At 42.7% G+C, this 9,954-nt stretch overlaps 2 protein-coding genes across 2 annotated transcripts in view; one reads left to right on the forward strand and one right to left on the reverse strand.

Annotated features, from left to right (window-relative positions):
- Positions 1-48: 48 nt before the first annotated feature.
- LOC109482289 (zinc finger and BTB domain-containing protein 25-like) overlaps positions 49-9,954 on the reverse strand; it is a 12,175-nt gene continuing 2,269 nt past the window's right edge. Inside the window, exons 3-4 of the mRNA XM_019784975.1 lie at positions 465-762; positions 49-71 (exon numbers count right to left, since the gene is read on the reverse strand). Coding sequence (XP_019640534.1) covers positions 49-71; positions 465-762 — 321 coding nt within the window. The remainder of the gene's footprint in view (positions 72-464; positions 763-9,954) is intronic.
- On the forward strand, positions 5,945-9,849 carry LOC109482613. Its single transcript, XM_019785414.1, has 5 exons — positions 5,945-6,016; positions 6,206-6,463; positions 6,737-7,141; positions 7,368-8,817; positions 9,105-9,849. Exons 1-4 carry the CDS (start codon positions 6,004-6,006, stop codon positions 8,792-8,794), a joined length of 2,103 nt encoding a protein of 700 aa, XP_019640973.1. The 5' UTR covers positions 5,945-6,003; the 3' UTR covers positions 8,795-8,817; positions 9,105-9,849.

Here is a 9,954-nt window from a genome sequence, read left to right on the forward strand (position 1 = left end):
AAGGCACTTTACACCTATTAGTAAGCATTTCCTCACTCTTTCCTTGACTCAGATGAAAATCAGTACCTTAGCTTCAGATTGGGATGTGTATGGGACGTAAGGTTGGTAACTTGGCAGGATTCAAACCCGGGACCTCTTGATTCTGAGCCGAATACTCTGCCGTTACACCACACAACCCCACGCTTAAAGGAGGTTTACCAGTTATGCAAAATCAACATATTAACAAACAAACAAACAGCTGCACCAGCCTCCATGATTCCAGCCACCTTGCTGATCTGAAATTTGATGATTGTTACACTTAAAGGTGGCTTACCTGTTATGCAAAATAAACAAACAAACAGCTGCACCAGCCTCCGTGATTCCAGCCACCTCTCTGATCTGAAATTTTATGTTACTCTTAAAGGTGGTTTAATAATAAAAACCTACCTACCCTAACAAACAAACAAATAAACAAACAAACAAACAATCACCTGAACCAGCCTCCGCGGCGGTGCTGATCTGAATCTTGACGACCAGGTCCAGTATGGTCTCCATCTCAAACAGCTTGGCCACCCTGATGAAGTCTGAGTGCTGCGGCTCCTCCGGGGGGATCCTCCCCGTGTACATGAACTCCAGGATGTGGGAGAAACTGTCGGGGGTGATGTCACTGATGGCCAGGTCAAAGGGTATGACCCCGCCGCTCTGGTTACAGAAGAGTGTGTGGAAGTGAGCGCTGTAGGACGCCAGCACGGCCTTGTGAGCTGGGAAGGACTGGTCACCAACCTGAAACAACAGAACAGTACAAACATGAAAGTTCATCTGTGTTGGTAGTTACATGTTTAAAATTAAAACTTTTGTTTCAACACAAAAAAATTCTCTCACCTAGAGCTTTTGACCAGTCACTCTGGTCTTCCTCAGTAGACTGACCCAGTGAAGCTTGTAGGGTGTTGAGCCATTTACATCAGGGCCCATCACCCTACATTGAACCGCGGCAGGGGTCGACATCGTCTACCAGATACCTTTGACCCAGTGTTGACGTCACACTTCAAAGAAGCCACGTGACAAGCTTCACTGGGTCAGTCTACTGAGGAAGACCAGAGTGACTGGTCGAAAGCTCTAGGTGAGATAATTTTTTTTGTGTTGGAACAAAAGTTTCAACTTTAAAAGAACAGTACAAAGATTTTATAATTAAAATGTAATCAATATTTTGAGATTATAAAGGATACACATGTATGAAGTATATATATATAATGATGATAATGAGTGCTCCAGAGTCTCTTCTATCATTATTATATTAGGTACAAAGACACAAGCAGACAGCCCAAGTGTGGAATTCCGGAATAACAGGAGCGGTGACTGGGTCCCGCGGTTATGGGAATAAAAATGGAACTCCACTACACTTGTATATTCCTAGCCCTTTGCACAGTACTTAGCAGGGCTGAGCCAGGATCACAGCCAAAAGACAAACAGGAGATAAAGAAAGTACAGGTCACATGCAACTTCAGAACCGATTGCACATCTGACTGGGCCACTTTTGCTTTCATGATTAAGCACAGTGGGGCTAACGGAACTCACGTCAGTAGCAAGAAAATGCTATTGCACAATAGTGGCACAAAGTTTTCACTGATCATGATTCTGATCTTAAGCGGGGATATTGAGATCAACCCAGGGCCTAGACCACCAAAGTTTCCATGTGGGAGTTGTAACAAGGCAGTACGTAACACCCATAATGCAATATGCTGTGATGAATGCGATAGATGGTACCACAGTGACTGCATTGGGCTATGTTCTCAAGTATACAGTGCACTAGAAACCCACCGATCATACTCGTGGGTATGTTGTGACTGTGGTATACCCAACTTTGCATCGGCCATATTCGATATCACTGATGAAACATTCCATTCAGTAAACTCATTTGACACGCTGAGTTCTGACTCAAGTTTACCAGACGAAATCCCAATGGCTACATCCACTCCACTTAAATCAAAGCAGGGTAATTCTCAAACGAGGGGTCATAGTCACAAGAGATCCAAAAGTAAACTTCTCCTAGTAAACTGTCAGAGTGTGCGGAACAAAACAGCTGAACTGGCGACAGTACATGTAGTTGACACTTACAAGCCAGATATAGTAGCAGGTACAGAGTCATGGCTCAACCAAAACATAGCAAGTAGTGAAATATTCCCCAGCAACTACATAGCACACCGGAAAGACAGACAGACTGGCCAAGGAGGTGGTGTATTTCAGGCCAACAGAGATGATCTAATTGTTACCCATAGGCCAGACCTTGACACAGACTGCGAGGTTCTGTGGACACAAACTCAACTTGCAGGAAGGAAACCACTGATAATAGGTACATACTACAGACCCCCATCAGACCAGGGCAATAGTCTGGATGAACTTGACAGGTCTATAGGTAAAATGGGAGCAAAAATAAACTCTGACAATGTGATCATTCTTGGCGATTTCAACACCCCTGGCATCAAATGGGATACTACTGTAGCTGACAACAGTCAGGCCTACACAGGCCAAGCAGAGAAACTACTAAACCTAATGGATAACCACGGGTTATTTCAAACAGTCCAGGAACCAACTAGAAATGGTAATCTCTTGGACCTGGTCTTAGTTAATAACCCCAACATAATTGAGAAGACCACAGTAGTCCCGGGGATAAGTGACCACGACATGGTTCTAGTGGACGTTAACCTGGCACTGAAACAAAACAGGAAACCTAAGAGAAAAGTGTACATCCGCACAAAAGCCGACGAACCAGCCATTAAGAAAGACCTAACGGATTATGCAACTAACTTTCACAAAAGAACTCAGGATATGTCAGTTACACAGAAGTGGTCAGACTTCAAAGACAAAATGAAAGACACGATGAACAAGCACATCCCTAGTAAGATAACATCAAGCAGATACAACTTGCCTTGGTTCAACAGAAACCTAAGGAGGCACTGTCGTAAGAAGCAGCGGCTCTATAACAAAGCTAAGAAAACAGGCCAAGAGGAAGACTGGAACAAATATAAGAGAGTTAAGAAGGGAGTTCAGAAAAGCATAAGACAAGCACACTCTAAATACGTGGCAGACATACTGGGAGAAGCTATAGTTGACAAACCCAAAACATTCTGGTCGTACATAAAAGGACTGAGGAAAGACCTTGTCGGGGTAGCACCCCTAAAGGTGGGAAATACCATTATCAGTGACAGCGGGAAAAAAGCAGAAGTACTCAGTTCACAGTTCAAAAGTGTTTTCACAGAGGAAGACACCACAGATATGCCATCTCTAGGCCAGCCCTGTACTCCTCCAATGGAACATATAGTAGTTTCTATTGATGGTGTCGAAAAAATGCTTCAAGGTCTCAATCCCTCTAAAGCATCCGGACCAGACCAAATACCACCGTGGTTCCTCAAGTTGACAGCTAGTGAAATCGCGCCTGTTCTAACCAATATTTTCCAACACTCGCTAAACACTGCAGAAATCCCTAAAGATTGGAGGGATGCAAATATATGCGCCATCTTTAAAAAAGGAGATAGAGCGGTCCCCAGCAACTACAGACCTGTTTCACTGACCTGCATATCCTGCAAACTACTTGAACATATCATCCATAGCCAAATCATGAAGCACCTAGAAAGTTACAGTATATTAACGGATTACCAGCATGGATTCAGAGCCAAACGATCCACAGAAACACAGCTTATACTAACAGTCCATGACATAGCTGGCGCACTAAACAGTAAACGGCAGGTAGATTTAGCAATACTTGATTTCACTAAAGCCTTTGATAAAGTCCCCCATGGCAGGCTCATCTCAAAACTGGAGTATTATGGAATCCAAGGCCCTACGCTGAATTGGTTAAAGGCTTTCCTGACCAACAGGGAGCAAACAGTAGTGGTTGAAGGGAAGGCGTCGGCTCCAGTTAAAGTAGCGTCTGGGGTCCCTCAAGGAACCGTCCTGGGGCCATTGCTCTTTCTCTTGTATATAAATGACCTACCAGATCAGCTTGACTCAAATGTGAGGTTATTTGCCGATGACTGTCTATTGTATGTAGAGCTTTCTACACAGACCGACTCACAACTTCTCCAAAAAGACCTGAACACCCTGGAAGAATGGCAAAGCAAATGGCTCATGCAGTTTAATCCCGAAAAATGCTACATTATGCACATAACAAACAAACGAACACCACATGCAACTAGCTACCAGTTTTGTGGTCAGGCTTTAGCAACCACAAAAATCCATCCGTATCTGGGCGTCACGCTGACAAGCGGACTGAAGTGGGGTGCACATGTTAATAATATCACAACTAAGGCGAAACAGACATTGGGAGTGATTAAACGTAATCTGTGGGCATGTCCAACGAGAGTAAAATCGCTTGCATACACGTCACTTGTAAGACCGAATCTAGAATACGCTGCGACAGTATGGGACCCATATACAAAGAAAGAGAAAGACAAATTGGAAAGGGTACAGAATCAAGCTGCAAGATTCTGTATGAACAACTATGTAAGAGGTGCTAGTGTCACGGAAATGAAAAGAAACCTACAGTGGACCTTACTTGAAGACAGAAGAAAGATGTCTAGACTATGCATGATGTACAAAATGACTAATAAACTGGTGGATGTCCCAACTACTAAGTACCTAATACCAGCTCAGAAGAGAACAAGAAATAGCCACGCATTCAAGTACCAGAGTTATCAACCAAGGATTGAGGTGTTCAAGAATTCATTCTTTCCTAGAACTATCGCAGAGTGGAACTCACTGTCACCAAGTACAGTAGGGGCACTGTCAATAGATAGCTTTAAACAATGTCTAGAGCTAGAAGTTCAAGGGTTAGGTGTAACAAGTCGATCGGTGTAATATAGCCAGCTGCCGCCGCGCCGCGTGCCTGCGAAGCTGGTGTGTTACGCCGAAAGGCGGTTATACCGGCTATACAGATACAGATACAGATACAGATAAGACTTGAACAGCTGAGCTCCATAATGTGAGTCTGACCACAGACAGCATATTCCCTGATTGGTAACAACAACCTGCCCCCCCACAATGTGTACTGTAAAAACATTAGCCAAAACAACCAACACACAAGCAGTGGTTTTATATTCCTTGAGTTACAATGAAGTTGACCTCAGGTGAGTGGCAAAATAGATCGTGTTTCTTTTTCCAGGGATTTAAAATGGCGTATCTTCTTAAAACTGCATACAGACGGAGGATCCTGGATGGTTTTCTCTCCTGTGCTATCTCCTAGCAGCCTGACAAAAAGACGTAAGGCACTAGCATAGGTAAGCACAGCTTCTATTATGAGCATTTGGAAAGCCAACATACATGTTAACGGTGGCTTAAGGACTGCAGAGAAACTTTGATAGACGAACGGCAAAAAATCAGCTGACTGTTCACTTTGTCGAGAACCTGTAACTTTGTAGAAGATGACAGCAACAATTCAGAACCTGTCATGAAAGTTCATCCGTGTTGGTAGTTACATGTTTAAAGATAAAACTTTTGGTCCAACACAAAAAATTCTCTCTGGTCAAAAGCTCTAGGTGAGAGAATTTTTTGTGTTGGACCAAACGTTTTAACTTAAACAATTCAGAACCTGTTGAGAACTTGTAAGTAACCTTAAAGCACTCAAGACTTCCTGACAACCATCTTTTGTCCAACCTGTGCGAGGAATTTTCCTAGAAAACTCAGGTGGAGGACAGATGAACATGTACAAGCACCCAAGAAGATATGTAGATCTGTTCTGCCTGAAGTGTTAGGTGCCAGTTTGAATTTGTAGCTGGAAGATCGAAGCTAATACTGACCAATGTTATTAATTAGATGAAGAAAAGCTTGTGATACAGTTCAGGTACTTATTATTTGGATAATGCACAGTGTAATGTTTGGTCACAACTTACATATACATGTACTAGTGTCTGTAACATTATGCTTTACCTGCCAGGTAACATTATAAGATCCAAAGTGTTTGTTTTTACAGAGAAATCTGATGATGTAATGTAAGAATTGGAACTGAGAGGACAGCAATAAGTTTGCAACATGTCTAAACAAGGTGAGATCACAGAATCATACAACAATCATAATTCAACACTTGAATGTCCTGCCATATTTCATGTCAACTCTTCTTGAAATGCCTAGTATTATGATTATCATATATATGTATTTTGAACATAAAATCATATTCTATTGTACGTATAGTCTGTTTAATGCTTGTTTCTTCACACTGTACATTTCCTTGCAGGTGTCAAGGATTATTTCATCTTCATAAAGAACAAAGTGAGCTCAGACTGGAAGGACCTGGCTTGGTGTCTGGGGTTTGACACACCAGACATTGATAACATTGAAGGCAAACGCCACGATGACAAGTCCCGCTGTATGGACCTGTTACAGCAATGGTACAAACGTGAGGGAAAAGCCGCCACCATACATGTGCTGATGAAGGCACTACAAGAGGCAGAGTTACAACATGTTGTGGACAGTCTGAAGGACAAATATCCAGGTACGAGCCTTTTGTGTGATGAGAAAGTCTACTATAAATATTTATAATTCAGTCAAAATATGACAAGCATTATTTTTATGTCTGACCTTCTCTTTCATGATATGGACTATTCCATTTTTCATCTGACAGCTATATTGTGCGAGACAAGAGTCAAGACAAGGTAGATATTGTAACGTGTGTGGACATGTATGTGTTAATTAGATACCAAGTGATATATCATACATTGCCTGTAAAATCTGAATCTATTTGACTTTTAAAATCCTTTTTTAACAGAGCTTACAGACCTTCCTGTGCATGTAAACTTGGGCACAGTGCAAGATATCAATGCCAGGGTTTCGGAACGGCTGCTGGAACTGGAGACAACACTATTCACCCCAGAAGTGCTTCGAGACCGCAGACGCTACAAAAAAATACTAAAACTTTTCCAGAAACACAAGGTTATTTTGAAAGAAATTTTGAAGGGATCCGTCATCCTCCTCCTGACGTTCCTGCGCCAGACTGATGTGGACAGGTTCTACCACAACCACTACAGAGTGGGGGAGGGAACCCTGTCTCAACAACTCTCACACATCCTCATCTCAGACGACCTACGGGACATGGTCAAAGGCTCCCATCTGATCGTGAGGCTCCATGTGAAGCATGAAGACTATGTGCGAGTACGAGACAGACTGGGGCAAAGTAAGAACCACATTTAATATAATGTAGTTTCACAAGTTCTTGTTATTGGCAGAAAGATGGCTTAAATTATTTAAAGATTGAGGAAACTGCCAACATTTGCCAATAATTCATTGCTTTTAGTTTAGTACAAAAATTGCCACAATAACTAAAACAGGAAAATCTTAATGTACATGTAGTATCAAGAATCGGATACTTTCGTACTAATGCAATCTTTCCTCATGAACAGAACTGGACCGTTCCACTTCTGTCGACAACCTGCTGACCCTGCCACCCCCCAGTAGACATGTGGACCGTTCCAGCCTGAGAGGCCTAGACCTGGCTGTGATTGGTCGAGAGGACCAGCCCTGTACAGACGGGACTGATGACATCACCATGCCGTACAGACAAGTACAGTCAGCCGTACGAACAGCTAGAGAGAAATACAAACAAGAGGTGAAAGTTCAGCTTGAGACGATGCAGGGGCAGGTGCAGACAGGCAGGATTGGAGTAGATGCCATGATGAAGGAGGTAAAGATGCTGAGAGAGGAAAGGGAGAAAGCACAAAAAATCCTCCTGGAACAGAAGGCAGAAATGAATGAGAAAATCCAGCAGCTTGAAGAGACCAACAAGGAGATGGAGACCACAATAGAGAAGTTGCGGACTGCCAAGCAACCACTGGAGGGTGCACGTGGAAGTCAGCAGAAAGATCGAGTACAAACCATGTCAGACCAACATCCCTTGAAATCGGTGGATAGGTCCACAGCAACAAATACAGAACAAGTCAAACAGTCAGTGGTTCAGCCTGAAAGGAAAGATGCAAGCACAAATGTCAGACCAGTCAATGTGGGACAACCATGGGTGGAAAAAGTCAGCTTTGGGGGAAGGGGTTCAAGTAAGTTTGACTATCCTATAGGGGTAACTGTCTCAGAAGACAATGAGGTCTACATTGCTGATTATAGTAACAGCAGAATCCAGGTGTTCGCAATGGGTGGTGTTTATATCAGAGAGTTCACACCAACTCTGCCAGGGGAAAGTAATAAAAGGTTAAGACCGGAGGATGTTGCTGTAGATAGAAATGACCTGTGGGTGGTGAGTAAGGATCGCGTAGTGCAGTATTCCCGGGAAGGCACCAGTTTGGCCACAATACATCTCCCATGTGTTGAATACGTCCGTGGAGTAACTGTAGTTATGGCAACAGAACAGGTGATTGTTACAGAGTATGACGGGCAGAATGGTCGACTTCGAGTGTTTAACCAAGATGGTTCTGAGGTGGGGACATACGGTTCAGGTCATAGGTCACCAGAACCTTGGTGGCCAAGATATGTCACTGTGGATGGCGAGGGGAACATTCTGGTCACTGGTGACAGAAATCACTGTGTCCATGTCTTGGACAGAGAGGGGAACTTCAAGTTCAAGTTTGGGAGTGAGGGATGTGATGACAGTCAGTTTAAAAGTCCCCAGGGTATTTGTGTAGATGGGATGGGAAACATCATTGTGGCCGACAGAGGCAATTGTTGCGTGAAAATGTTTGACAGTCAGGGCAGATTTCTGTGTCATGTTGCAAGTGGTATGAAGGGTCCCAAGGCTGTTGCTGTGTCACCAGGTGGAGATGTGGTGGTGACTGATAGATTATTTCCTAATGTATCGAATGTATCAGTCTGGACACAGGGTTAGTGCTGTACAAGATACAGGAGAAACTAGAGAAGTAACATTTGCAAAGCAAATGCATAATGTTTACCTTCGGACATGGTCTGCCCTGTTAATTTTTACTCAAACACATTCACATACATGTACTATGAGTATATGGTGACAGGAGTAGAGCAGACCATGAAATTGCAACATTATGTGACCCAACACCAGTCACCATGGTGACAGACGTCAACAAATCATGTCATTGGCCAGGTCAGAGGTTAGTGTTTGGAACAGAAGAGGAGGAGGAAGAAACTGAGTAAAAACAATATGTTTTCCTTCAGTAAACATATAAATATCACTGCATGGTTCTCACAAGGAGAAAGCACACAATCAAAAACCCGCCGTGCCCTTTGTTTGATCCGCTCAATCCTGCCGCGATTCATAGCAACAAGTCGCAGCATCTTTGCCCTGCTCTGTCATGCAAATGAGCCTAGGCATGATGTCACAACCTCCGATTTCCACCGAGACCAGGCCAACAAGAAATGATGTGGCTCAGATTTTCGATGATTTCCTTATTCAGAACATTCGGCAGCTGCGCGATAATCATCCTCGGTGTGAACAAAATGGCCGACATGTGTAGTTGTTTTGTTTTTTTAGTATATTGATCAGGGAGACATTTTCAAGATTCAATACATTTCAAGGATCTGAGGATCTATGAAATGATAAAATGCAAGAGATGTAAAGGAATAACGACCTTACAGTAATGTTATGGGTTACAAAGCTATATTGTAATAAATATATGGCATTTTTTTATTAGTTTGAGAAGGTAGTTATGGAGGCTTGTATATTTGCAAAACATATTTCCAAATTGCCCAACAAAATTTTGACTCATCTGCAATTATGTATTGCAGAGCACTGTGGTTAGTATTTCTAACCACTGGTATAGCACAATGGATAGACAAACTGACTACTTTTGTAATGGATGAATGTATTATTTGTCTGACCCAGTATGTCTCAAATACCAGCTGTACTACAGATAAGTGCTGGTAAAATTGAAAGTAACTGCACATATATATAACGTTAATATATTTCAAAGTCCACCAGCACATATATAGCTATAGTCTAAGTATACTTGTGTGTGTGTGAAGTTTTGCTCCCTTTTCTGATTGTTACCACTGGAATGCCTGAAACTTGTGTAAAAA

Source organism: Branchiostoma belcheri, unplaced genomic scaffold (assembly GCF_001625305.1).
Source record: "Branchiostoma belcheri isolate BF01 breed outbred unplaced genomic scaffold, Haploidv18h27 scaffold6, whole genome shotgun sequence".
In the NCBI taxonomy this organism is placed as follows: domain Eukaryota; kingdom Metazoa; phylum Chordata; class Leptocardii; order Amphioxiformes; family Branchiostomatidae; genus Branchiostoma; species Branchiostoma belcheri.